The following is a 27,359-nucleotide window of genomic DNA, read 5'->3' on the forward strand; positions in this document are numbered from 1 at the left end:
GAACAGTATTCTTGGAAGGTGGAAAGGTGTTTGAGATAGAAACAAGCTAGATAGAAGGGGCAGTCACGCAGTTCCCTGAGACGAGACAAGGGCATTCTCAACCACAAGCGCCAGATCTCATCTGCTCGCAACCACTTCAACGAAATTGTCGCATCGAAATAGTTGTGCGCCGAACTCTGCGTCCTGATAGGTGAGAAATTTTCAACTTGTCAGACTCAAGGGTGTTCAACCGCCCACCTTGCTTTATTGCCATTATTGATATTCACCCAAGGTCGAAGCGCGTTGGCTACCAGAGTTGCAGTGGAGTGGCGCTTGCCAACGGCTGCTGGACCAAGGAACGTGTCAAGAGCATTCATACTGTGGGAGTATTCTGAGATCTTGAACCGCCCGTACAACGATAAGTAGGAGACCGGCGATGGTGGTTCAGTAACGTGTCGCAGATGCAGTGGGCGTTGATGAAGTGTAGGAGGAGGTGAAGTCTCGAGAGTGTTTCAATCGAACGACGCTAGCCTTGTTTAGTTCTAGTATGATCTTTAGCCGCCCTTCTCGTCTCGTCTTCTCTCCTCCGGGCTCTTTCGTCGCGACACCTTTCACTTCCTTGACCGCTGAAGAAGTACATCGCAATGCGGGCACTCTATCTCAAGGCCATAACGTCATGATGGTGTCTATATCACTGATAGGATTGTCATGTAGTGTCATCGTACTCGTTCAGCAAGCTATCGACCGTAAAGGCGGCCTACCAGGTCGGGATAAGCTGTGTAAGGGACCTTCTCGCAGACAATGACCGCCTACTGACGAGAATGATGTGGCCCTTTTGACCGCAATCTCGTCTCGGAAAATACTGCCCAGGTGGCCCCTTTCGCTGTCTCTTCGCTAAGCTGCGAGCGGTCATGGATTGGTTGTATTGGGTACATCCTCCCGCGGAATTCTTCAAGCGGTCTAGTTGTAAGTACGAAAGATGTAGCACCAACGATCACGCTAGGTTGCCATCTCCCTCCCTTCAATTTCTCCTACATCTATCTCGTGTACGTGAAGAACACATTCTCCCTGTCTGTGAGATCGAGAAACGCCGCCTTCTCCCTCTCCCGACTCACGTCTTCCTCGCTCCATCCATTCTCTTCGACCAACTTGGCGAGCTGGGCGCGCTTCTGGCGGTTCCAGCGAACGTTGACGTAGGCCATTACAACGCAGGTGAGCATCAAAACGACCGTCAGGACGACGATGGCTGCTTTGCCGGGAATGTAGCCGGGAGCGTCCTCTGGCAGGAAGATGTATGTGCCCACGACAGAGCCCACGCCGAATGTGAAGAGGGCGAAAGCATTAACGGAGACTGTACGGCATTAGCGAGACTGTTTGTACGAGAAAGGTAGAGAGAACGGCACCTTTCTTGGTATGACCTCCCGAGTTGCTGGCATTCCAGGCGTAGCACAATGGGAATCCTGGAGCCGATAGATCTTGGAAGAGTTGCGAAAACAACAGCACACCCTTCTGTCCAGAGTACTGCATGGTGGTCTGGATGATCATGCCAACGAGCGTCGGAATGGTGAAGATGATGATCAGAGTCATGCGGTCATTGATGCGGTCAGACAACCAGCCAACGGCCACAACGGCAAAGCCACCGATCGCTGTGCGCGGCATGTTGAAGAGGAGAGACTCCCGCTCGGTCCAGCCAAAGCTCGTGACGATGATGTTGTTGAAGGCTGACTGACCGCCGTTTGGCACACCGATGCACATTATAATAAGGAACATCAGCCATGTGCGGATGTCCTTGAACGTCTCGACGATCTGGTAACGTTTGATGTGTTTGTTGTGGGTGCCAGCCTGGTCGAGACGGACACGCTCGAGGGCAGCGATACGCTCCTCCTGGGTGAGGAACTTGGCTGTGACAGGAGAGTCCGGGAGGAAGATGACAACCAGGATGCCGCACGACACCGCCAGGGCGCCGAGGATGAGGTAGAGCAGTCTCCAGGGGGCGATGGGACCACTGTAGAACGTCACGCCGTATGCAACACCGCCGCCGACCACGGAGGTGGAAAGGTTGCCGAAGTAGAAGAGGCCGATCCGAAAGGCGCGCTCGTTCTGCTTGTACCACATACTGACGATGAGGATCAAACTGGGCGAGACGCAGGCCTCGAGCATTCCCAGGAAGAAACGCAGAGCGTAGAACCCGGGAAACTTGTCGCAGGCGGCATGGACCATGACCAGACCACCCCAGAGGATAATGTGGACGCCGAGGTATTTCGCGATTGGGAACTTCTGCCCGATGTATTGGGTAGGGAACATCCAGACTAAGAAGCCCATATAGAAAGCCTGAGCGACGTTGTTATAGTTGATTCCATCCACCGGGAAGCCCATGATGGAGGCGTAGGAGAGGATATTCTTGTCGAGGAACTGGGTGAAATATACGAAGACCATCAGAGGCATGAGATGTAAGTCCTGATGCAAAGTCAGTGGGCATGTCGTCTTCAAAGAGACCCGGGACCTACAATCTTCCATCGCAGGCGTTTGAAGTACGCCTCGTCGAACTGATGGGCGTGGGCTCCAGCCAGTTTGAGCGCATCGTCGCCATCGATATCGCTGATCTCTTTGGTTTCACCCCCTTGCTCATCCAGAGTGGGAGCGACAACACTGTCGGCTTCGCTCTTTGGCTGCTCTTTCATGCTACGCTTCTCGACGTCTGCGTCGGACGACATGGTACGGAGAATATGATGATGGTGTTGAACGTTGTGAGAAAGTAATGGGACACGGTCGAGAACTGAAGACCTCGAAGACTGTAGGACCTACTCGTCGATATAAGTATACCATGTTCGCCACAGAGCAGCGAGTGCCGAGTTCCCAGGCATGCATGGACATTGATAAACGTCTGCCTCATCTTGTCCAATGCCCATCCGCGACGACTATCTCTGAAGTTGGGAGACATGGACTTGCGATAGGGCAGGAAGCCGAAACAGTAAGGATTGGCATATTCAGAGAAAGTATATGCAGGTGTTCCGGAGTAGCTGCCATTCTGTCCAAAAAAGGAAGGTAGGTAACCACTGGCGATACGCATATCAAGGAGCTTATCATCGCACAAGAATCGGCCAAGGGTTGGATGCATTCTTTGCTGTTCTTGAGTGGTTCTGTATACTGAGATTGCCGCAATCGTCCGACCAGCTACGCAAGCCAGATACAGCGAAAGTGGCCGACTGGGCGCATCAGGTCAGAGCGAGCCGTGTGTTAAATCTTCTCATAGGCAAGAAACGCCCGCCGACGAGAGTGATGTGGCCTCTTCGAGTGCATTTGGGTCTGGGAGAAGACTGCCATATATGCCCTGTGGGCCGTTTCCACTGCACATTGGTTGCCACGACCGTGATGTCACATCCTGGCAGCCTCACAGAATGGCCTGCTTCTAGGACGACTCCAACAGTGAGTGTTCCTCCTGCGACTTCTTCCACAACTTTCGACTTGCCGCTGACGCCGTCCTCTCAGGCCAACATACAGTCTGCAAAAGTGCCTCCGCATCGGATAAAGACCGTAATGGAACCCTTTCGCAGAGATGTAGAAGCTCATGAGACCACCATGCAAAGCTGTCTTCGCCCATCGAAGCCAGACTAGCCGTGAATATGATCCAGAGGCGTAAGGCCATATCTTGCTTGCCAAAAGCGGACGAGCCGTCCGGATCTGAGCGGTCTTCTTCGATCAGGCTGCGCAACTGTCGGCAGAGCCTTTGTACTGCGGGAGCACCGGACAACGTTCCGTGCAGGAAGTATTCCAGAAACATCAGACCAGCAACAGACCAGATTTTCGTGAAGTTGTGGAGTTCGTGTTTGCTACCCTGCCAGATTGATAGCAGCCTCAGCTGGAGATGGTAAAATGCTTCGGGCAACGCTAAGCCTTCATGATCAGTCAAAAGAGAACCAGATTCGAGTATCGTAGCCTGCCGCCGGAGCTCTAGCAGAGTCGGCATGATATCCTGTGCTTCTGGGTGCGAATGTGCCGTTGCGATGGTCCCAGGCACTGTCTGACTCAACTCTTCAAGTGTCAAGGAGGAGAATCGTGGAACAGTGAACAAGGCACACGCAACCTGGATGTCGGCCCTGCGACAATCAGCAAGAACGGTAGAAGAGTCCAGAGTTACCACCCACCAAACGATCATGCGACGGATCAGAAATGGAAATTCAGCTTCAGTCATGCCGCCTCGCAGCCCTACAAGCTTTGCAAGGCCATCCATGTGGACCTTGATCGATGACGGCTCAGTGGCATAAACCACCTGGATCAGCATCAGCATCAGCATACTGGTTCTACAAGTCATGGCTGGGGTACTCACTTCGTTAGAGACCAATGTAGCCACCGCTGCAATTGTGAAGTCACCCAGATCCTGGCTTTGCAAGCGTTGCTGTATCATCCGAAGTGTGTCGCTCTTGAGTGTCAGCACTTCTACCGCATATCCTGCTGACATCAACGCTCTGCGGCTTGCAGCATGACAGAGCTTGGTTATGAAGAATGCCGGATCTTGCATCGCCAGCGCAAAGCATGCTGTCCTCGAGGCTACCAGGAGGGGTGACGACTTGATAATTACCTCATGGTCTGTTGAACGTCAGCATAAACCAGATCCGTGAACCTAACGTACTCACATTCACGGACTAGCAAGTCCACGGTCGGGGAGTTAGGCACGGGAAACGTATCGAAAGGATCAACGCTGGACGCCGCGAAAGTCTCTGGAGCAGTCGCTCCCTCACCCGTCTTTTTCCGCCTAGGCACAACTTCACGCAATCCTCCGCCACCCAAACGAAACCGTTGGACAGTCGGAGAAGATGCGTGCGAAGCGGACGGTTCAGGACTGCCTGGCTTGCGAGAGTCGGTACGCACATGCCGCCGGATCGCTGTATTCAGACTCCGCTGGGGAGCTTCTGTGCTAGAAGCGTTCACAAACAAGAAATCATACGGCTGACTGGCAAGGCTGGTAGGAACGGAGAGAGCTTCAGTAGTGTCTGTCTCTGCGTCTTTGGTCAGCAACGGCACAAGAGTCAATAAAGAGGGTAGCGTCATCTGCGGACCTTCATCTCTCGGCTTCGGGAGCAACTTCTTGACATCCTTGTCCATCGCCGAAATACTGTCAATGCCTCTCGACTCGGCGCTGAAGCAACGCTGCTCTATGCTGAAACTTGTCAACGATATCGCTATATGCAATGCCTGTTCGTCTGTTCAAGGCGGCATATATCCTGCGATCCAACTGCGAGAGCATTGGGCCTCTCTCATGATATACAACATTGCGGCAGCACCACTGGCCTGTCTGTTGTCGTGGCGGTGGTTGAGTCCCAGCATCTTGATGACAGTTGCCGCAAAGAACCATACATCTGTGTATGAACAATGTATATCGCACGAAAGAGTACGCTCTGGTTGAGAACTCTCGGTGACAAATGTATTCTTGGTGTAGCCTGACGGCGCGCAGTTGACCTCCGACCGCCGGATTGCGTAGGTGGACTGAGAAGCTCAGCTCCGACTCTAAGCTCCGAGCTCACAGTTTCTCTCCACGGGCAGTCTTCTTCCTGCATCCCAACAACGCTTCTCCTGCGCCGTGAGCATCGTTCAATGGCCCAAAGGAGAGCTGTTGTCAGTTTTTATCTCGAGCCTTGTCGAGAAAGTCGAATATCTCTCGGAATGCTCCTTTAGCGTTGCGAGCGAAGTTCAAGCCATGCCCAGCTCCAGGGTAGCTGATTGCACGGAACTTGCTGGCGTTGGAAAATATCTCTCTGGCTGGATGTTCGATCACGTCGTCGCATCTGTCGACATCTATCAGCTCCAAGCAGTGTACAGGGTGACAGCGAGAGACGGTGAAAGCGTCCCACCGAACTATTTTGTAGCCCTCTCACAGACCGAAATGTGTCCATAAAGCCTGCATTACTCTCGTGGGCCGGCTTTGTTTGTCTGTGAGAACTTCCATCATTCGGCTCGCCCTGACCTGGTGGCCCGCTGTCACTATAGTCTGTCTCTCGCTTAAGCGACAAATATTGAAAGCGGCCATCAAGCGTACCAAGCCAGAGCGAGCCGTGTGACAGCTTGGATGGATCTTCTCACAGACCAAGAACCGCCTGGCCACGAGTGTGATGTGGTCTTTTCGGGTAAACATGAGTGTGGGAGAAGGCTGCGTAACTTGCTCGGTAGGCCGCACTCACTGTTTCTCGCTTGGTTGAAGAGGAGCAGCACTTACTGGCCAGTACAGAAGATGTAGTCATATTGCCCCGCAATAACCTGGTCCCGCAGTCAGCCTTACACAAAGTTGGCAGTCTTGCGCCCTCGACGTACCATCGCTTTGCCTTGGAACTGTGTCGGCACCACGTCAAGGGCTTCAGCGCTAAGGAACTCCGCTACAGCGAACGGTGCCTTGTGATTGTCCGCATACTTGACAACGTCGAGATCGTAGTCCGGCTTCTTGAAGAATCTATAAGAGTCTGTTAGGCATGGAGTGTTGATACGACGATTCTCGGACTGGTTCTTACGTATTGACGTTGGCGAAGATGTCCACAGGAGTCAGATATCCGCTGTCGAGGCTACTCCATTTTTTCGACTGGGTCGATGCGATGCGAGGCTCCGCTGCTTGTAGAAACACTGGAATGTTCGTTCCATTATAGCTGAAGCCTGGGCAAAAAGATAAGCGAAGTTCCGATCACAACGTACCAAGTCGACAAGACGTACCAGTCAAGACGAGGCCTTCACAGATATCTGGTTGCGCCGTGACAGTTGCAGCAGAAATCAGGCTTCCGTAGCTGTGTCCCACCAGCACTAAAGACTTTGGCTTGCCGATTGCCGGAGAATTCTTCCCGGCCTTGATGAGCTGCGCAAGTTTCGTGGCGATGGCGACTTGATTGGGAAGCTGGCTGACATAGCCAGAGACTCTGTGTTGAAGGAGGTGGTCAATAAGTGATCAGTCTGCATTCGAGGACTCTTGTACTAACTTCGAAGATTTTCCAACTCCAAGCCGGTCATAGAAGAAGATCGAGTAGCCACGCTCAATCGCAAAGTCGACGAAGCTGTACTTATCGGGTTGAATGGCCGGGTCCCAGTACTTGCGATCGAAGTTCAAGCCGTGCGTAGCCATCAACACAGTTTGTCGGTGTTTTGCTTTGGGGTCGACGGGTGAACAGACAGTTGCCGAGATAGTGTACGAAGTCGTTTGATTTTCAATCCCAGAGACGGGCTGGAAGTCGACCGCTGCAGTGCGGCTGCCCAGATTCGAGAGGAAGTCCGCCACATCGTAATTGTCCTCGAACTCAGGGAGGCCACCCAGGATGAGATTCTCGGAGGTGACGGTGATCGATATGTCGTAGTCGGCGCAGGTCTTTTGAGGGCCTGCCAAAGCCAGTCCGCACGCTAAGGCAGCGCAGAGGCCCAATGAGCTGAGCATTGCTCGCGGTGGAGGTCGACGGCGAGTACCTAGGTATTGGTATGAGTCCTTCTCCGAAGCTCTGGAGAGTTGGGCTTTGGCTTCGATGGTGAGGGCTTTGGCTTCGATGGTGAAGACGTAACGATAGGAAATATCGAGGTGCGAGAAGTCAACGTTGGATTGACGGAATGGGCAGTGAAGATATACTTATCTAACATCGATCCTGCTGTGTATCTGCTCGGCATCGCAAACCATTGCAGAATTGTCACAATACACTAGATGCCTTGAATGCCTGTCAACTACAAGCACGTCCTCGCGTGGACTCTAGACGAGCTTACAATGCTGTACTTGGTGGTCTCGACTAGCCATTAGCGAAGTAATCCGTCGCGATTACGGTGCGATCCACGTGGAAGCGAGAGAATGCTGCAAGGCGAAAATATGTGGCGTACAGCAAGGCACAACCTCCCGCCGTGGAACGAGATGGCCAAGTCGCCATGAACCATCATGCCCGAGTTGGGCAATTGATCTTTCATTCGATTGGCGGCCGCGCTTGTGATTTGAAGATCTAAGCAGCGCAGACGATGTGTAAGCAGACTGCATCGTAGAAGGTGCTGCGGCAGTGTCCAATACTGGAGACTTTTCTTGCTGCAACAAAAGCTTTACCGACGCCTAGCAGCTGGAGTCTTTGGAACCTAAAGCTGCGAGCGTGGGTGAGTGCAGGCACTACGGCCTCGACGTACGGCAGATTGGTATGCATGGGGCATTGCTACTACCTCAAGCTCTATGCATGCATGGCCTGATCTTCTTACCGAAGGTACAGTATGCTGTTGTGGCAGCATTTGATCCTGAGTCCTCTGCAAAATTTCTGGTCTTGATGTCAATTCGGGAGTTTGTCAGACATCCATTGCCAGGTCTCGCAACCGGCGGCGGCATGTCATCGAGTGAGTCGGGTGGAAGGCGTGAGTAACCGTAGGAGCCCGTTGGCCGCATCTTGCACCCAGCTTTGGACACGGTACGGGGGCCCGGGCTCGATCCCATCCATGGCGTTTCTACCGAGAGCTGCACATCACGGCGACACGGCCCAATGGAAAATCTGTCATCCGCAGAGAGGCGTTTCCACGTGTCGCTGTTGGACATTCTCACAGCTCGCATGGCTGGGGAAGGGTCGGGAATCCGGTTGACGATGAGACGATGTAGATGCTCAGGGGGGGGAAGAAGTGAGGTGGAGATTGGCGTACGAAGGTTCACTTCCCTCGTCCGTGCAGCCCGCGCTAGCATCTTTACCCGATCCGGGCAACAACCAGGAGCATGTGAACCTATCCTCGCCTTCCTCACCAGCAATCGATGGACAGATCATCATGGTCAAGATATCTTCTGTCCTAGATGCAAAAGCTTCGCGTGAAATCGGACCTTGGATCCGTAGACAGCTGGTCACGGACGCACACTGCACAGTCATCATTAGAAGCTATCTAAAAAGGACCTATGAGATGGTGCAGCAAAGACGCTGCTGGTACATGGACCGCATACTCCAACTCCTCATAAGGCCACGGAGCATGAGCCGTTCAGGAGGCTCTTGTGGGTGTATTACGGCCTTGTCTCCTCATCAGGAACCGAGGAAGACTCTCTTGGAAAGCTGGGAGGCTGCCCCAACAAAGCGGCCCTTCAAGGTAGAGAGAAGGAGGTTTATGGAAATTCTTCTTCAGATGGCGACACCCCATCAGCAAGAGTGAGGTGAGGACTTCTAAGCCATTGAGCCTGATGGAGCTGGCACCACATCCCATACCAGATGTGCCCAGTTCCCTGCGTCTTCCCACTATTTTCTAGCGTACACAAACACATGCGGCTCCTCCCACACGTCGTCCTTTTCACAGATCCCCGCCTCAACAGCGTGCGGCGTGAAAGCACTAACAGCATCATATTCAACCTTGAAACCAGTCGTCCGAATGCACTCGACTGCTTCCTCAGCAGTCAAACTCGAAACCACAACCGGCCGCCCCATCCACTTTATCTCAAGATTGTTGCCCGCGACAGGAACAGTGGCGAACACAAACACACCACCCGGCTTCAGCCAGTGGTAGATTCTGCGAATGTTCTCCCGGATCTGATCCTGGGTCACGCTCGCGATCATGCTGAAGAAGACGGTGATGGCGTCGAAGGACTCCAGGGCAGGGTTGTATTCAGCCATGTCCAGTTTCTCGAACTTCGCATTGGGGATCTTCTTGGAGGCGTCTGCAACCATGGCGCCAGAGATGTCGATGCCGAGGACGTCATGCCCGGCATTGGCGAGCTCCTCGCAGGTCGGTCGACCGGTGCCGCAGCCTATGTCGAGACATTTCGCTGAGTTCATTTCTCTCAGTTGATCGATTACCCATTGGACTGCCGCTGCTTGTGGCTCTAGGTTGGCGAAAGCCTTCTCGTACGCTGGTCCAACATCATCGAAGACTTGCTCAGCTGTCAGCGGGTGTGATGTTACAGCGGCTGCCATTTTATAAAATGTGTTGCAGTCCCACTGAGCCAAATGCGAAGCAGCTGATGTCGTGACTCAAGTCAGCAAATGCGTGGTGCATGTGTTTGGATCCAACATTTCAACCAGCTCGGCAAGCGACAGAGGTTGGTCCATACGGAACATACCGTTGCATATGTGCCTAAATCGTGCCCCTGCAGCAGGCCGGCTGGCGTTCGCGCAAATATTCACAAATGTACGAAGGAATTCTCCACGCCGCTCGTCTTACTAGACTTGGGGTAACTCGCAATGCAACATCTCTTGGGCTCTATCCTCGGCCAAAGATCATAACGTCATGCAGACGAGCTCGAGTATCCACAACAAGATGGGGACGCCAGGACTATCCTACATATGTATACAGTTGTCATCACCAAGCTCCAGAGCAGTCCTCCTCGCTCTCCCTACTATGCATCCCACTCTCCGACCTGCCTCGATTGTAGGCTACCGAGTATTGTACATCCTTCCGTATAATCATGCGCTCACTATCATTGCTTCCCACGCTCGTTGCATCTTGCTTCCCCGAAGACGAGATCTTTGTATGCGTGGGCCCGGCGTTGAGCATCGTCTCGTCGTCGTCGATTCTCGAGCGATTGTTGGAGTTGTTGTTGGACTTCGTTCGTCGACTGATGGTTTTGGAGCCGAACGTTTGAAGCTCGTGGTTACTTCCCGAGTGGCCCTTGGGGCCTTCGGCTAAACCGCCGTAGTTGGTCGCTGTTGCGATGATGAAAGGTCGCAGGACTGGGATGTTGGCAGCAATGACTGAATAGGCTAGCTCGACTTGTTTGCACAGAACGAAAGACGTTGCCTTGAGGCTGACATCGTCCGATCTGGTTGCAACGGTTAGGTAGTGTAGATGGCAGACTATTGGCGCTATGATAGCCAGGCGCAGGCTGAAGGCGAAGACGACCAACGACTTCCTCGAAAAAGACATTTGTAGGTCCCAGACCAGGTATAGAGACAATGCGGATAGGAGGCTTTCAGTAGCAATGTCGAGCGCACTGATCGCTTGCCATCTCGTGGTCAGATCTTCGCAGGTTGTTCCGCTCGAAGTGAACCATATCCATGGTTGCGAGAGGTCGCATCGGAGAGTGATGAGAAGTATTGATACGACTCCTGTGAGGACAATGAAACCGCAGACTCCTTTGGTAGCCCGTTGGAAGCTGCTCTTAGGCGAGGTTCGATAGAATAGCAGAGCAAACGCGACTTTCGTCGTCCAGACTGACAGCAGGAAGAAGAAGTCGTCAGCGTAGAGATACTATGATTCTGGTCAACCACGCGACCCTCTCTGACGGTGATATGCATGGTATTCGTACCTCTTGTATTGTCAAAATCTGATTACGCGTGAGCCGACGGACCGTTTTGCCGAGTCCATCGCGGGTCTCTTGAAAGACCAAAGCGGTCTGGATGAGGAAGAGCAGGAGGGCCAGAAGTACAGCGGAGTCGTCCCATGCGATGCGTTGTTGGACGATTACGAAGCGGACGTACGCTCGAATCCCCATCGAGATGGCGGCGAGTATCAGGCAGATGGCGGCCACATTGACAATCACTCCTGCTTGATCCGTCGGAGTCACTGTAAAGAAGGGCGGACTCTGGCCAGGTAAGAGGGAGGGCTCAGGTGCCGGCATGGTGTTGACCGTCGGCTGCCCTCGTGCTGGCGATGGCGTCGTCTGGGAGGTTCCTTCTTAATGGATAGATCATATCACCGTTGACCATCTTAGCCGTGAGAAGGATGCACCTTGTACGCAACAAACAACCAATGTTGCTAGTCGTCTGTGACATCGTCCATAGACTATAGCCCAAATGTGACACGGCTCGGAGAGGAGGGACAGCCCGGCCAGATAAATGCAAGACTCACTACTGCAGCCCGCTGCAGCCATGTCGCAGGCATCAGCTTCCGATCACAACGGGATTGCATTGTGAGTGGTTGCTCGGACGGCTCGCTAAGATCACATCCAACGCCACATTGAGGTACCTCGAGGGTATGCGATCCAACCAAGCGGCAGCCGAAGCAGCTTGATAAGAAGTACTCCGAAGGGCCGACGGCTCTGAGATTCTGGCAACCAGCTCGTTAGCACGAGGCACCATCTTAGGACAAGGAGAAGCCACCTTCGTCGGTTCATAGAGCATCGGACTCTCCTTCTCCGCGAGCGTAACACATCTGATGCTGACAAGGAGTGTGCTATTCCTTAGTTTGTTTTTGACGAGGTGACTGTCGCATTCTTCAAGCCTCGCCAAGATGGTGAGTTCCCGCCCCCGGAGGCTTCAAGACTCTTGCCGTTCACCCCGAATCACACACGCCGGTCGAATGTCCAACCGTCTCTGGTCGTTTTCCACGCCGCCCACGGATCTCACACGGCACACATTCACCATCAAACTGCGCGGTCATTAGCGCTTCGCGTGGGTGTCCCGGTAGCTGTCGCTTAATATCCATGTCCAACTGCTCTCGTCCGAGCTCTGCCAACACGGTCGTCCCACATGGCCGATCTACCTAGGTGCGAGGGCAGGTACCTCGAGGTAGAGTACCTTTTCCTTTGATCTGCGTTCCTACACAACTTCTTTCCACATCGAATCTTCCGTTTCACCTGGAGAGCTGGCCATCATGAGCCACGTTGGCAAGTCGGACATGGTGGTGGGGAACGATCATGAGCTGGACACATTCGAGGGTGCTCTGCGCGACAAGTACCAAGGCACGGCGCAAGATCATCGCGATATGCGAACGCTAGGCAAGACACAAGTGTTGAACGTATGTTTGCTCATCGCTCGCTCTGACCACCAACTGACATTGGCACAGCGCAACTTTCGCTTCATCTCAACCCTTGGTTTCGCCTGTACGCTCATGAGCACCTGGGAGATCGAGCTGGCCTCATCGCTCTTCGGGCTTCTCGATGGAGGCACCGCTGGCCTTGTGTGGGGGTACCTGGTCTGTTGGATGGTGAGTCAACGCAATAAAGAGCCAGTTCTACCAAAAGCTCGAGACATCTGCTCGTCCACCAGTGGATGGGAAATTTCTCCGAGACAAGAATCATGAGCCAGCGGCAGTCAGATACCATTCTATCCCCATACACAAGTCGAGCAAATTGATCCTCAAGCCGATGTTTCTCTGCGACACGATCAAGCCTCGAACCACGTCCGGAGACTCTTTCAACTGGACTCGAAGCTCAAGAACATTGCTAACCCTTCCTTTCTTCTCTTCAGGGCTACGGCATGGTCTTTGCTTCCGTCGCCGAGATGGCCTCGATGTGAGTGACACGGGAAGCCTCTGAGATAGTATCGCTAATGGCTGGTCAGATCGCCAACTGCAGGGGGTCAATACCATTGGGTGTCCGAGTTTGCGCCTCGGTCTTGCCAGCGATTCCTCAGCTGGCTGGTCGGTTGGATATCGGTCTTTGGATGGCAGGTAAGACGCTCGACAAAGCGACGACACTAACCAGCTCTTTGGGTGATGAGGACTGACGCTCTTCCTCGTTGCAACGATCAGATTGGGTTGGCCTCGCTCGCTTTTATCGTTGGCACCGTCATCCAGGGTCTGATAGTCCTCAACAATCCCACCTCGTACACATTCGAGCGCTGGCACGGCACGCTTTTGGTCTGGGCCATCGTTGCGTTCTGCATCATCTTCAACTCATTCCTAGCGCACAAGCTACCTATGGTCGAGGGCGCAGTCCTGATACTACACATCGTCGGCTTTTTCGCTGTTCTTGTTCCCCTTTGGACCCTCGCGCCCCGACTCCCTGCCAGCGAGGTGTTCGGCACAATCACAAATCTTGGTGGATGGTCGAGCAATGGTCTTTCCTTCATGGTCGGGCTCCTAACGCCGGTCTACACTTTGCTCGGTGCAGATTCAGCTGTTCACATGGCTGAAGAAGTGAGAGACGCTTCAGTAACGGTCCCGAGAGCCATTATGACCTCGGCCGTCCTCAACGGAAGCTTAGGCTGGATCATGACGATCACCTATTGTTTCACGTTGGGCAACCTTTTCGTCATCCTGCCTCCAGACAACACGACCGGATACCCTTTCATCCTGGTCCTTTACAACGCCACACAGAACAGGGCAGCTGCCTCTGTACTGACGGCGATCATCATCACCAACATCACCTCTGCATGTATCTCCACGGTCGCCACCGTCTCCCGCCAGACGTGGGCCTTTGCGCGCGACAACGGCCTGCCTTTCTCCAGCTTCGTGGCGCACGTCAGACCAGGCTGGAACATCCCGCTGAACTCCGTTCTCATCACCTTCACCATCAGCTGCCTTTTGGCGTTGATCAATATTGGATCGACTGTGGCCTTCAACGCTATCGGATCCTGCGCTCTGGTGTCCATCTTGAGCACCTACTTCATCTCGATCTCCGTGCTCGTCTACCGCCGCTTCCAGGGACCGCTGCCAGCTCGTCGATGGAGCATGGGAAGGTTTGGCATCTTCGTCAATCTGGGCGCTCTGGCCTGGCTTTTGACGGTTTGGGTCTTTTGTTTCTTCCCATTGGCGACGGGCGTCCAACTGACCTTGGCAACGAGTAAGCTCCACCTCTCATGTTCTGAATTCATATGCTGACTGCTATGCTCTAGTGAACTGGAATTGTGTTATCTATGGCGGCCTGATTATTGTCGGAATGGTGTACTGGTTCGTCCGGGGGAAGAAAACCTACACTCCTCCAGTCCTGTATGTAGAGAGGACGAATTAGCGGAATCGAAAGTCCAGCGGGCTGTCCAGCTGCGCAACTCCGTGCAACACCATTTCACGCCATCGTTAGGATTTCGCCGACATTGCTTGCTCCGGGACCAGGAATCGACGTCAAAGACGCTGTCCTGTTGTGGCTAACCTCATTCTCAGCGTTAACTTCAAAGACTCACTGCTTCTGGAATATGCTGGCAAGCTGGCTACTACCCTTGTAAGGTTTGGCCGTTTCCACTAAATGGCAGCGAAAGCTACTCCGGGCAGTCTCTCCGAAAGCGGGTGAAGTTCCATGCTCGCCACGAGGTATCGAGCCCAGATTTCCGGCGTGTGAGACGTCCGCCGGGACTGCAGCACATGGGGTGATTTCTTACCAGCACATGTTACCCTCCCCTAGATACCGAACTCATGCAACGAGGCACAAGGACGCTCATGAACACTTCGAATGTGTTGTTTGCTCTGCTCTGCTCGGCGAAGGCGGCGAGAGCATAATGAATGATGATCAGCAAACACTCGATGACACGGGGGTCGTTCGTGCAGCGGGCAGTGAGTGGTACAAGAGCAGGCTCCGGCTACGCTTTCTTCAAACCTCCAAACGCCTTTCGACAGCCTACCAACACTCTAGCCTTCCCCGAAGCCAAGGATGAGCAGCGACTCGCGTAGCAGAGATTCGAACATGCCACCACCGCCGTCACCATCGAGAGCGCCGCCGCCATCTCCAAGGATGAGGGTGATACGAGAGATCTCACCCCCGCCGCTTTCAAGAACAACGACCTTGCGAGAGAGGTCGAGCTCGCCACCGCGAATGATAAGAAGCCCACCAAGCCCGCCACGAACGGACGCAGCTGGGCCTTCGATATTGCCGGGACAGCATCCAGAGCGTCTCTCCTTGGCGCTTCTGACTGAGGGACTGTCTCCAAGATATGAGCCTAACTCACCGTCGAGCGTGGGAGCGCATCGTGGCTCGACCGAGGGTACACCGGAGCCGAATAAACCGGATGCCCCGGAGCGTGGGAGCACGCCTTCAAATCCTGGTGACATCGAGAAGCTGATCAAGTGGCTGGACCTTGAGTACAACCCCAGCGGCGACTTCCTCGAAAGCAAACACTTCGCGATGCGCGATCTCCAGTACATCCTCAAGGCAACTGCACAAGCCATTGACCGCAATTTCGATGCGGAGCTGTACCAGAGGGTGCAAGAGGCTTGGGGTTCGAAGTATTGTATCGAGGTATTCATAGATCAATTCTTTGCGGATCGTCCGATTGAATGGTGAGGCGGTGTTTGATCTTTGTGTTGTAACCATGGGCTGACGGTGTTATAGGGAGTACGCCTCTGGCGACCTAGTCGACACCTGGGATGAGATGACTTTGAAGGAGTATCTGAATGCTGCCCGGAAGGAGATTGAGTGGATACATAACAAACTCAACAGGTTGGACTTGCACATGCGGAATGCGGAGTATCTGAAGAGTATTGGGAACCGCAATAGCTTCAGCTACATTCCGACGGAACGTGAGAAGGGTTTGAGTAAATGATCTAGAATTGGTGTGGCACCAGGCTGTATATCGGAAAGAGTAGCAATGCCCGAGAGGACAAGATCAGAACTGTAAGCAAGGTATGCTCAAGAGTCCTGAGGTAGGCAGGTTAGAAGACTGCATCTTAATACGAGACAGGAGAGAAGAGCAACGTGTAACAGCAGGTTCAATGGTAGCCGGTAGTGTGAGGGAGAAGAAGGCAGAACGTGGAACATGTACTGGCATGTCCTTGCCTCTTGGAGGTACGAAAGGCGTCGAGATCAGTAGCAGAACCTAATAGAGCACCTTTTGATTTAGCTGAAGCAGAATCTGAGCTTGTTAGTGGGTTCATGACAGAACATGCGGCAGTAATATTTGTGTTTTTCTTTTTAGCTGAATATGCAAGCTGACATTGGTTTATGCAACACGATGTATCAAGCCGTCTTCAGTCCAAAGTTTCTCCCGTCCAGATGCAGTTATGAAGTATTGTGACTTCTTGATGATACAGCAAAGGTGATGTCCGAGGAAGAGGTCTCCAAAGAGTCTTGGACGAAGACAAGCTTCACTTGCAGGGATTGCTAGTGCTGTCTGATCGCCAGGCACTGGCGCAGAAAGTTTACATACACCTGCATCATTGACTAATGATTGATCATGGAAGTCGGCGGAACGCCGCGGCCTCGTGCCTGAGCTGGCAATGGCACCAGCAGAGGTTGGTGCGGTGGAGCACGCCTTCCACGATGGGCGAGGGAGACGCAACGGCCTGGTGGGTTCATCTCTGCTCTTCCTATCACCATCACATCATTTCCTATGTCAAACCTGTCTGCGAGGCGTTGATCTGCAATTCCTGAGTTCTACTTGGAAGACTTTCCTCGCCACTTTCATCTTCAAGCGCAAAGCGACCATGTTCGAAACAACATTTTCCTACGCTTCCGCGACCCCAATCCCATCAGCCCTCGTCGACGAGATCGCCGGCCTCAACATCCTCCACGACTTTGAGACGGTTGTTAAGCTTAGCCCGGACTGTCGTGGCTGTAAACCAGTTCAGCCGCCCAATGGAAAGAATGGCTACATCAACGGCACGAAGGAGCCGAAGATGCAGTACTTCGAGGTTGAAGACGATCTCCCATTCATCCCGAAGAAGCTGTGGTCCGGGGGAGTGCGGTATACTGCAGACTTCGTACCTGTTGAGGATGGCTGCGACATCACCATCCACGCACCGGCCGGCTTCACATCAACGAACCACTGGCGACTACTTCGCGAGACCGCACCCCTAAACGAGACGATCCATGAAGACGAGGCAGATCGAGATCAGCCTCCATCACAGCTGGAAAGGACGGGAACAAGAGATATGCATCATACGGAAAGTCAAGGAGCAGGGTGGTATGTGCAGATCATCAGCGATGCGAAGTGTCCGCGGATGTATGCTGGGTTTGTGAAAGGGACACTGAGAAATCAGCACTCGCAGCTGCAGCACGCGTTCATTGATCGATTGGAGCATCTGTCGAAGGAGATGGCGCAGAAGACGAATGGGGACGGACAGCAGCAGAGGTCAAGAAGGCCTACGTTGGGCAGGAGGCGGAGTACGAACTTCTGAGCTGTTTGTTACTACCGGCTGTGCAGAAGCTGCACGGTGCCCTTCTGGACCTTGTTGGAGGCTCAACTAAGCGACTTCAGCTCGACGGCGCCTTCAGTGATTGGCATCTGGAACGCTTGAACCCAGCCCACAATGCTCATCGAATCCGAGCGATCCCGGCACCGAGTCCAGGCCAACAAGTGGCAAGTCGGGATTGCTTTGGCCGCTCAGGCTCACTCGAGCATTGCTCTAGAAAGCAGCAGGGTATAGCAGACCTCCTAAGCTCGAAGATATGGACGCGCGGGACAAAGCAGCAAGCAAGATGGTGTCCTCGACAGAATGTGACGTTTTCGCCGATACGCTACAGTCCTTTGCCTGATAGCTGGCCAACTGGCTATTTTAGATGCAGGTGGCCCAGGTCATGAACGAGATATCTTACATAGAGCATATAATGATGAGACGATTAATGATGCCCCGAGCTCGATCCAACGATCGTGCCGCTTTGAGACCATCTCCATCTAGACTCAAGATATTGATAGCATTGTTAACACTTTCCGACTATGCAAAGGAGATTGCACTGTCTGTGTCCATTGAACAACCTCGCAGATCCCATTGACATTGACTCCTGACCGGTTAGTGGAAAGCTACACTTGGCACGAAGGTATGTCTTTCGCCATCTAACCAATTGACAAACCACTAGTCTTATTGAAACAACAGTCTTCTTGTAAAAGAATTACGTGCTCTATAATAGTCAGGGAAAGGTGGTTTGGATAGGTACACGGATCCTGAAATTGCGAAAGGTGTATGTAGCTACATACCGTAAGGTAGCGTGACCCAACCCAACCAAGAGTTGCCAACTCAACCGCTTCTCAACACATGATAAATAACATATAACGAAGCAAAAAAACAACAAAGAGGAATCTGCCTCCATCTGGAATTGAACCTATAGTGAGGTAGAGTCAGTAAAGTGAAGTAGAGTAAAGTAGAACTGAGCGTGTAGAGTAGGGTGAAGCAGCCAAGACGACATCGAACCACACCGAGATCAGATGGAACCAAACCGAGACGGGATGGAACCAAATCATTGATATCAAGATGAGATGGAAGCTTCCAACCAGGACAGCAGGACAGGCACGGACAGGATGAAACGTACCAGAGATCTTCGCATTGATTGATTGTCCCAGTGGATATACAAGTGCGACGCGTTACCACTGCGCCATAGAGGCCAGAAAACGATGGGTAAAATACCAATCGAGTCCTATACGGAACAATGCTGAGTCATGCTTCTTTTGTACAATATGATAGCTTCATTCGGAAGCCCCGAAATAGTCCCGAGCAGCAGTGAGTTGAGGCGTGGCGGAAGACAAGATGGAAGGCGGTGAGGTTCTGCCATACTCAAACGTCTGAATTCTGAAGCTCAGTCGTAAGAAACTTCCATTAAAGCCCCCTTTTACTAATCGCACAGTGTGTTGTCGGCACAACGGGAGCTCCAGCGAACGTTTACTGCCATTCTCCGACGTTCCGATCACATGGCCCAAGCAGTGGCAAGAAAAAGGAGCCGTTCTCGTGTTGCGGTCGTGCCCGCTGTGTCCGTCGAACTTTCAACGAAGCGAAGTAGAAGTCAACCTCTTCAGAGCCTGCAAAACGTGTCCGCCGCCACGGAGATGGGCCACTAGTCGCGTACAATTTTGGATGCTCTTCGGCCGGCCTTGTCCAGCATGACGTCTGGTTTCGCGATCAGGTAGGTTGGTAGGCGTGTTTGCAGCTTTCCTTTCTCACTCTCGTTGACACTCTTCAACGAACATGGGGGCATGAGCATGCCCAGGGGAAGAGGAATGCAAGAATGGCTATGGCGTGTGGCGTTACAAGTCGTCTTGTTAGCCGCTTTTGGCCAGGCGACTCTCTTGCATCGCAATGGCTCCCTCTCGACTGAACCCCCACGAAGAAACGGCACGACTACCATAACAAGAAACGCTACGGCCACAACAACCACGCCCTCCGACGGCAAGGGGATCGCGTTCGCGGAAAGCTGTCAAGCAGCACTGCTAGCCTGGAGCTCATCGACGGACAGTTATGGCTCCAAATATGGCACAGTATCAACCTCATACTACACTGGATCAATGACTTACAACTCGCATCTTCCCGGAGCCACCACAATCCACAGCCTGACCACTCTATGCGACGGATACCCTCGTGTTGTAGGACCGGTGACCTACAGCACAGCAGGAGTGGTCACAATCTCTTCGAAGTGGACGAATACCAATCCAACCTTCGTCCTTGCCAGCTACACATCCCCAGCGCCGTGCTCCATCGGCCCGCGGGATTGCGAGCTCCTCTACAGCTCATGGACGAGCCATTGGCACGAATACACCGCGACTGGCGGCTCCAATGGCCTACGAAACCCTCCGTGTGAGACTGAGACCTTCACGCGTACTTGGTCTACCAACTCACAAGGCGGGTCATGCAACAACTGTCAGGTCATCGGGAGCAAGATCCGACTGCTATACTGGCCGGTGGTCACAAAAGCTGGCAATCACAATCTGTGCGACGGCGCTGCCCAAACAGTGACCGCCGCGCCCACTGGAGACGAGCCCAACACTTTCGTGACTGAAGGCATCACCATCACCAGCCCTTCTGTGGCAGTGTCAATAGGAGGTCTCTCGAGAGTCGACAAGTGCGGGACTGTCGTGCCATACACTGTCATACCCGTCCTGCCGGAAGACGTCTCCTCAGTCCAAGGAGCGCGAGCCTTGTTCACGCACAGGCAGTTCAACTTCGCCGATCTCAACTACAGATGTCTTTCGGACCCAGACACCATCTTCATGACCACCGGCACTCGCACTGACTGCTACCAAGAAGTGCCTGCTTCGGACTACTTCTACGGCTTCGCCAACGCTGCTGGAGTGGATTGGTATGCTTCTACAGCATTCCAAAACTCCACGATCTGGCCGAACTACCAGCCTCAAGTCCTTCCGCCCAATACTCTAACGCAAGCAATTCGGAGCCTCTGGGGTGAAAACTGCAACATCCACCCCGATGGCGTGTGGGATCCTCCGATTGCGCTTTCACCTGAGACTACGCTGCCCGCGCCTGAAGCGGATTGCACAACGATCACATACCTTACTCCGACTTCGACACCTGCTATTCCGGCACCTACCGTACATCACGTCCCGCCACCCACAGCTCATACCAAAGCACATACTACGGTCCCGGAAACCATTGTTCCTACCATCATCGCACCACACCCGTCTAAGACCGCCGCACATGTGCCTCAAAACACTGTCTTGTCCGTCACCCTGGAAGACCAAGTCTTCACCATGGAACACGCTGGAGGCGAGCCGGCGCTAGTCAACGAGCACACGACGGTGATGCTTGACCCAGAAGAGCAGCATGGCGAGCCAACGAATGCCGGTTCTTCGGGGGGACCCAAGGTATCCGAGCCACCGAACGCAGGTACTCCCAAAGGACCTAAAGAACCCGAACGACCAAATGCAGGTACTCCGAAAGGACCGAAAGAATCCGAACGACCGATCGCAGTCAATCCAAAGGGGCCAAAAGAATCCAAATCATCGAGTGCACTTAAACCCAAGGGCCGAAAAGAATCCGAGGAATCAGCGCCAGAAGTGGTGACGATTGCACCCGGTCGCTACATTGTCCAGGGACTTGAGCATGGCGACTACAATGTCGATGGCGTTTCCACAACTTTCACCGTGGAGGGGGACGAAGCAGCAGCAACCGAGCAAAGTCATTCAACGAAACCCACGGCGCCGTCACAGCCCGAATCGACAAGGAGCAGAGGGAAACAATCTAGTGCGGCATCATCACAACCCAAATCGACAGGAGGTTCGGCATCGCAGTCCGGCACAAAGGCGAAGGGCTCACAGTCCCACGACAAGGGCAGCGAAGGCAACGAGGCGAAGGAAGATGGGCCGAAATCCAGCGGTGTCAGCGACGACGGATCGCAGTCTCTTCCCGACGGCAGTAAAGGTGGATCGCAGTCTCAAGCCGACGACAGTGGAGATGGATCGCAGTCTCAAGCCGACGGCGGTAAAGGTGGATCAAAGTCTCAAGCTGATGGCAGTGAAAACGGCTCACAGTCCGAAGCCAACAGCAATGGGAATGGGTCTAACGCTGAGAGTAGTGGTAGATCCCAGAATCAAGATGACGACCAGCCAGAAACGAATGCAGCGAGCGACAGGACAGAGCATTTTGGACTTTTGATGTGCCTGGTCGTCACTTGTTTCGGAGCGTTGGCGGTAATGTAGTGGTAGCATAGCTAATGAACAATGTATCAACAGCCGTTGCATAGCCAAACAGTGCTGTCGCCATTCAGATGCTGCCCATTGTGTTATGCGTGGCACTGGGTGTAGTCCACAAGATGTGACAAGGGTATTTTCGTCGTTGGCAAACACAGATCGACATCCTCCCCTTTCAGCTCGGTGAAAAGTCGACCGTACTCCCTCTTTCCATCAATCAGCCCTCGTCTCGTTCAGACACAAGCAGACACCTACCTCAGTCACTCGCAAAAACTCCTCATATATTCCGTCCACCTTCATCTTCTGTCTTACCTCATCCACAACATCCCCAAGCAGAGCAGCGACAGTCGTGATCTTGCTATCCCAGCTCACGAAACTCGAAACAGCCGTACCGTCAAGACGTTCAGACTCCGTGCTACCGTACGGATTCTGCATCTTCTTTCCCGTGACCATGTTCCGCCACCAAGTCATACCTACTGCTCTGTCCCTCTTCCCTTCCACAAGCAAGGTCGGAAAGACGGCGTAAGGTGTCACGACGTCCAGCCCCTGCTCTGTTTGGTTCGCGATACTTGGGATACCGGCGTTGGAGATATAGCCAATGATCTCCCCATAAGTGTCGGTGACATTGTTCACAGAAGCATACTCTCCAGGCACTTGACGAGCAGCGCTGTTGCAAGTCCTCGCTCGTTCCGCGTTAGTGTACAACCGCTTAACGAGATCGACGTCGTAATAAGGCATCTCAAGCACTTTCCACTGCTCGTGAGAAGAGAACCAGAAGCCCTTCTGCACAGTGATGGGGCCGATACCGTGTTTGTAGTATTCGTCGCTGACGAGTTGCGGGGCGTTTTGCAGTCCACAGCGCTTGTTTGTCCATTTTTGACAGGCCGTCGAAGAAATAGGGCCACCACGTGAAGAGCTCGCCTTCGTACGGATCGTCGAGGACACCGGTGCCTTCGCAGGAATAATTTTGCTTCGCGTCGGTGGGTGAGAGTGCTTGCTTGAGGTTTGCAACTGCGCAGACCTTGCCTTTGCCGTGATAGAACATCTTTGCCACATTGACACTAGCATAGTCCAGCCAGTCTTGCCACTGGTCCCCGAGCTTTCGATGATGTGGTCTCGAACTCCTCTGAAGGTCGTGTACAGCTCCGTAGACAGCACAGAGCAGTTCGCCATTGTCAAGAACAGGTATTCGATTAATCCAGTCACTCGTCGGTTCAATGGCGGCGTAGGTATTGTTGTACCAGGGCAGCAGACCGCCGAAGCCGGGATACGTCTCGTTGAAAGCAAGGTACGTGGCGAGCTTCTGCTTCATTATCTTATAAGCTTTGTCCGGAGCAGCGGAGGGAGAGCCTGGCGAAATGAATCTCGCAGCATTGGCATCACCAGCCAGGGCTTTAGCGAGCACCATAACATGAAGCGACTCCTTGCTCGCGGCACTGAAGTTGTGTCGACCGGCGCCATACGCGGATGCGAGGCCAGTCTTCTGGTCCAAGAGCGTGCCGTCGTAGGTCATCTCATTGGCGGCATTGTAGCCGATGCCTGGCTGGGCAAAGTGGCCTTCCCAGTAGAGTACATCTTCAATGAAGGGTCGTGGATCTTTGACGATCTCCTTGCTAGTATAGAGGGGTGCAAATCGACATGGTGGCTTGCATGCCGCTTGGGATAGACATGAGACGAAAGGAAGAAGAACGAGCAGACGATACATCGTGGGACGAGTGGAGAGTTCGTACGAGACGGTCGAGGTGATATGAAGGTCGTCGACTTACGATCCGAGTGCTATAGATCTCGTGCCATTAAAGAGACGTTCGTGCAGTACCTTGCGGGGTCGGCAAGAACGGCTTGCATGTGATCAGGGGGCGGATCAATCTGCGGACAGTGCGATTATGCGTATCGCAAGATGAATGGTTCTTGCAGTGGCCGTCCGAAGGGTCCTGTCAGCAAAGAGTAAGTATTGGTCAAGTAAGTGTAGGAGGTGTTGGAGCCACAGCAAAGGGCCACATCATTGTCTGGGCATTCGGCGTCATGCGGAACGAGGCGTTGCTGACGATGCATTGCATTCACTGACAACTCCGCTTGTGTCTTCCTCTCGGCAACCTCTTCATAACACACCGAATACAACAGCGCGGTACGCAGAGACATGGACAAATTCAAAGGCATTGCGAAAGGAGGGTGGCATCCATCAGGCGACCGTCCGATATCTCGCGAGACGTGGAAGTCGGACGTCAAAGGCATAGCGACGGGGAAGAAGAAAGACCCATATGAGGACGCGCGGAACCACCAAAGCGCACCGTTGACGAGCCTGAAAGATCCAGATAGCTTTGGAGCACCGCCAAAGCATGCTGGGTCATTCGGCAGTACTCCAGCGACGCCCTCATCGCCAGCACGACCGCAGCAGTTAGGTGGATGGGGCAGTGTTGTCCCTGCTTCAACGCCCAGACAACAGCAGAAGGAAGAGGAAGAAGTGGCAAAGGAACCCTCAGGGCCATATAGAACGGACACTACGGGGCTTCGAACGGACAATCTTCCCAGGCCGCCAGGGAGGAGGGATGGTGCCGTACAAGCGCCGCCTACACCTCCCCGTCAGACGTCCATGGCTTCTCCGCCACCGGCATTACCGACGAGACAATCTCAGTCAAGACAGCCTCAGTCGAGACCACCTCAAGCGGCGCAAGCACCAGCACCATACTTGCCCCCAAGAATGACCGAGAACCCGGACGAATTTACCCCACCACCTCCGCCGACGTACAACGAAGCCACGCAGCCGGAACAGCGCGATCCTGCTTCACTTAATACTGGCGCAATCAACAGACTTGGTCAAGCCGGGGTGTCAGTACCGGGCTTTGGGATAGGAAGCAACTCTACTGGAGCGTCGTCTACACAATCCCCTACGATTACCGGCCACACCGGGCAACTCTCAGAGCTACAGCAGAGATTCTCGAGGATGAACACGGGATCTCAAAACCAAGCTCCGAGTCCAAGCAGCAATAACACCGCCGCCGCCGCTGCCCAAAAGAAACCTCCACCTCCGCCACCGAAGAAGGCTGGGCTTGGAAACGGCAACAACGGCCAGCCTTCATCGAGTGGTGCTGGTAGTGCTCCTCCACCATTACCAATGTCGAGCAAACCGCGTCCACCGACTTGAATTCAACATGGCTGTTGTATTCTTCAGTCGTCCTTTGGCGTGTAACTTGCGTCGTGGCGACAACGAGTTGGATCTCATCAACTGATTCAGGGAGCTAATAAATGTGCGCCAATGCTAAGGACTTCGAGTCGATAATGCAAGCCAATTCCCTTTCCTTATCCGCCTTTGCCGGAATACAGCTCATGCCTCCTGCCGATGCGGGGCAGGTACCCATGTACACGCAGATCGCAAGATACGCTCGATTCACCGTGCAAATGCAATTCATTCGAACAATTCGCAGTTTCTGGGTATTTACGTATGGAAAAACACTTACCTTAATCGACCTATTCATACCTCCAGCGCAATGGCCAGCATGCAAGAAAAAGCCATCGCTATCACAGGCGGTGCAAGCGGCATAGGTCTCGCAACAGCGAAGATCCTGGCGTCTCGAGGAGCTAAAGTCAGCATCTGCGATGTCTCCAAAGAGAACTTGACGAAAGCCAAGGAATCCATTGATGGCGACGTCCTCGCATGCAAAGTCGACGTAAGGATCCTGAAGGAAGTCCAGGACTGGCTGAAGCAGACCGTCGATAAGTTCGGAAGCCTGGATGGGGCGGCGAACCTGGCGGGAACCATTGGGAAGAAGTTCGGACAACATGCGATCGATGAAGAGGATGAGGAGATGTGGGATTTGATTATTGGGGTCAACCTTACAGTATGTGCCGCCAACCGAGGGCAAGCAGACAGAGCTGACTGTTGTCAAGGGCGTCATGCGTTGCATGAAAGCTGAACTACAAATCATGAAGTCGGGAGCCAGCATCGTCAACGCCGCTTCAGTGTCAGGCCTTCGCTGCCAGCCGAAAGCGACAGCCTACTGTGCTTCGAAGGCGAGTCCACCCTGATCTCAACGCCCGTGTCAATACTAACAGACCTCCAGCACGGCGTAGTAGCCCTCACCAAAACCGCCGCCATCGACTTCGGATCGAGGGGCATCAGAATAAACGCCGTTGCACCTGGTATTGTCGACACGCCAATGCTCGAGTCTGCTACGTCTTTCTTTGGGCCAGGCTCGTTCGAAGGACAGACCAAGACGAAGCCGATTCAGAGAATGGCTCAGCCCCAGGAGGTTGGCAATACGATCGCTTTCCTGCTCAGTGACGATGCAAGTTTTATTACTGGGTCGGTTTACGAGGTTGATGGTGGTTGGACGGCTGGTGGTTGAGGAATGCATTGTGTAACCAGTTTGTTCGACAGTTCGAGGATCTATTGCCAGCTCCACCTTGCGCAGTTCACGCTTTCCTCCCTCAAACAACGTGGAGATTGTAGTGGTCTCCCTTCCTCGTTGCCTCAGGTGAGTGCGACCGAGCGATCTTCCTCTGTAGCTCGTCAAGGGTCATGCAAAGACGTCACCGATATCCAATACGAAACTCGTGTAAGCCTAGATGACTGCTCCCCGTTCCCTTCTCGGCTGTGGCAGGCCAAAATCTTCCCACAACTGCCAAAAGGAGTGGTAAACAGGTTCCTTCAACCAACTGGCGAAACCTCTGAAGTAGCGCAACATATAGTCCTGATCGTAAATGTGAGAATCCCAGGCCTCATGGGGTTTAGCAGAGAGGAAGTGCTGTCAAGACCACCCAGTGGAACGATGTTCATTTTCCTGGGGGTTGGTAATCTCTCAAGCGGCAGCAGAACCGTTTCGATGATGGAGTAGCCGTCGCAGTCATTTGCAAGGAAGCTGCCTTCGCCGTCTATGCCTCGTGTGCGCAGCTGGCGAGCCCAGTAGGGGTCGCCTTTGTTGGATCCTGCACAGTGATCGTCTCGGAACCTGAACGTCACTTCCTGTAGACTCTCGAAGACTGTCAAACTGTCGACAACTCCCCGCAAGCCGTTTTCAAGAGCCCGTATATCGTCGGTGAAACAGGATGCAGAGTGCTCGATGAAGATCTCGAACTTCGACAGCCTGTTGAACAGTTTCCTGTAGGACAGAGTCCAGAAGTCCTTGACGACCAGGCGCACGCCACAGTACCTCCGACACCAAGGCCAGAGCTCTGTTCTGAGTCTTCTGTCTGCTTTGCAGGTTGCGTCAATTGTCTTTTCGAGATCCCGTGGACACCAGCTCCCCTCGTTGAAGGTGAGCAGTCGGTCGGGAGGCAACATCTGGTCGTAACACATTTACCGCAGCTCGAGGGGGAGATCGAAGAACCCGCAGGGAGGTACTGAACGAGAAGAGTCGGCCATGCTTTCGGAATCCATGTCTTGTCGTTCGGTTTCGAAGGTTTGGTAGAATGATCAGATAGACGAGCAAAAGTTGGAATTCGTGCTGCGAAGAGAACCGCGTGAGACGAAGAAGATGAGGGAGAATGGGA

General features: G+C 53.4%; 12 protein-coding genes across 12 annotated transcripts; 6 read left to right on the forward strand and 6 right to left on the reverse strand.

Moving 5' to 3' along the window:
• Nucleotides 1-1,016: 1,016 nt before the first annotated feature.
• On the reverse strand, nucleotides 1,017-2,693 carry LTR77_009790 (uncharacterized protein; the record flags this gene model as incomplete). The annotated part of the gene is made up of 3 exons (XM_064807016.1): nucleotides 1,017-1,330; nucleotides 1,383-2,436; nucleotides 2,487-2,693. 3 exons carry the CDS (start codon nucleotides 2,691-2,693, stop codon nucleotides 1,017-1,019), a joined length of 1,575 nt encoding a protein of 524 aa, XP_064654832.1.
• A 695-nt stretch (nucleotides 2,694-3,388) lies between these two features.
• LTR77_009791 (uncharacterized protein) lies at nucleotides 3,389-5,082 on the reverse strand (the record flags this gene model as incomplete). Its single annotated transcript, XM_064807017.1, has 3 exons — nucleotides 3,389-4,249; nucleotides 4,307-4,566; nucleotides 4,614-5,082. 3 exons carry the CDS (start codon nucleotides 5,080-5,082, stop codon nucleotides 3,389-3,391), a joined length of 1,590 nt encoding a protein of 529 aa, XP_064654833.1.
• A 1,104-nt stretch (nucleotides 5,083-6,186) lies between these two features.
• Nucleotides 6,187-7,384, reverse strand: LTR77_009792 (uncharacterized protein; the record flags this gene model as incomplete). Its single annotated transcript, XM_064807018.1, has 5 exons — nucleotides 6,187-6,231; nucleotides 6,286-6,421; nucleotides 6,480-6,618; nucleotides 6,676-6,875; nucleotides 6,936-7,384. 5 exons carry the CDS (start codon nucleotides 7,382-7,384, stop codon nucleotides 6,187-6,189), a joined length of 969 nt encoding a protein of 322 aa, XP_064654834.1.
• A 1,792-nt stretch (nucleotides 7,385-9,176) lies between these two features.
• On the reverse strand, nucleotides 9,177-9,848 carry LTR77_009793 (uncharacterized protein; the record flags this gene model as incomplete). Its single annotated transcript, XM_064807019.1, has 1 exon — nucleotides 9,177-9,848. The coding sequence occupies one exon, from the start codon at nucleotides 9,846-9,848 to the stop codon at nucleotides 9,177-9,179; it is 672 nt and encodes a 223-aa protein (XP_064654835.1).
• Nucleotides 9,849-10,233: 385 nt separating this feature from the next.
• On the reverse strand, nucleotides 10,234-11,491 carry LTR77_009794 (uncharacterized protein; the record flags this gene model as incomplete). The annotated part of the gene is made up of 2 exons (XM_064807020.1): nucleotides 10,234-11,121; nucleotides 11,180-11,491. 2 exons carry the CDS (start codon nucleotides 11,489-11,491, stop codon nucleotides 10,234-10,236), a joined length of 1,200 nt encoding a protein of 399 aa, XP_064654836.1.
• A 974-nt stretch (nucleotides 11,492-12,465) lies between these two features.
• On the forward strand, nucleotides 12,466-14,545 carry LTR77_009795 (uncharacterized protein; the record flags this gene model as incomplete). The annotated part of the gene is made up of 6 exons (XM_064807021.1): nucleotides 12,466-12,609; nucleotides 12,658-12,798; nucleotides 13,062-13,105; nucleotides 13,155-13,263; nucleotides 13,345-14,377; nucleotides 14,430-14,545. 6 exons carry the CDS (start codon nucleotides 12,466-12,468, stop codon nucleotides 14,543-14,545), a joined length of 1,587 nt encoding a protein of 528 aa, XP_064654837.1.
• Nucleotides 14,546-15,211: 666 nt separating this feature from the next.
• LTR77_009796 (uncharacterized protein) lies at nucleotides 15,212-16,067 on the forward strand (the record flags this gene model as incomplete). The annotated part of the gene is made up of 2 exons (XM_064807022.1): nucleotides 15,212-15,804; nucleotides 15,857-16,067. 2 exons carry the CDS (start codon nucleotides 15,212-15,214, stop codon nucleotides 16,065-16,067), a joined length of 804 nt encoding a protein of 267 aa, XP_064654838.1.
• A 673-nt stretch (nucleotides 16,068-16,740) lies between these two features.
• On the forward strand, nucleotides 16,741-17,640 carry LTR77_009797 (uncharacterized protein; the record flags this gene model as incomplete). The annotated part of the gene is made up of 1 exon (XM_064807023.1): nucleotides 16,741-17,640. One exon carries the CDS (start codon nucleotides 16,741-16,743, stop codon nucleotides 17,638-17,640), a length of 900 nt encoding a protein of 299 aa, XP_064654839.1.
• Nucleotides 17,641-19,451: 1,811 nt separating this feature from the next.
• Nucleotides 19,452-21,881, forward strand: LTR77_009798 (uncharacterized protein; the record flags this gene model as incomplete). The annotated part of the gene is made up of 1 exon (XM_064807024.1): nucleotides 19,452-21,881. The coding sequence occupies one exon, from the start codon at nucleotides 19,452-19,454 to the stop codon at nucleotides 21,879-21,881; it is 2,430 nt and encodes an 809-aa protein (XP_064654840.1).
• Nucleotides 21,882-22,085: 204 nt separating this feature from the next.
• On the reverse strand, nucleotides 22,086-23,577 carry LTR77_009799 (uncharacterized protein; the record flags this gene model as incomplete). The annotated part of the gene is made up of 2 exons (XM_064807025.1): nucleotides 22,086-22,698; nucleotides 22,754-23,577. The coding sequence occupies 2 exons, from the start codon at nucleotides 23,575-23,577 to the stop codon at nucleotides 22,086-22,088; spliced, it is 1,437 nt and encodes a 478-aa protein (XP_064654841.1).
• A 192-nt stretch (nucleotides 23,578-23,769) lies between these two features.
• Nucleotides 23,770-25,014, forward strand: LTR77_009800 (uncharacterized protein; the record flags this gene model as incomplete). The annotated part of the gene is made up of 2 exons (XM_064807026.1): nucleotides 23,770-23,816; nucleotides 23,994-25,014. The coding sequence occupies 2 exons, from the start codon at nucleotides 23,770-23,772 to the stop codon at nucleotides 25,012-25,014; spliced, it is 1,068 nt and encodes a 355-aa protein (XP_064654842.1).
• Nucleotides 25,015-25,357: 343 nt separating this feature from the next.
• On the forward strand, nucleotides 25,358-26,215 carry LTR77_009801 (uncharacterized protein; the record flags this gene model as incomplete). The annotated part of the gene is made up of 2 exons (XM_064807027.1): nucleotides 25,358-25,708; nucleotides 25,931-26,215. 2 exons carry the CDS (start codon nucleotides 25,358-25,360, stop codon nucleotides 26,213-26,215), a joined length of 636 nt encoding a protein of 211 aa, XP_064654843.1.
• Nucleotides 26,216-27,359: the final 1,144 nt, after the last annotated feature.

This window comes from Saxophila tyrrhenica, assembly GCF_035928015.1.
Source record: "Saxophila tyrrhenica strain CCFEE 5935 chromosome Unknown scaffold_19, whole genome shotgun sequence".
Lineage (NCBI taxonomy): Eukaryota > Fungi > Ascomycota > Dothideomycetes > Mycosphaerellales > Extremaceae > Saxophila > Saxophila tyrrhenica.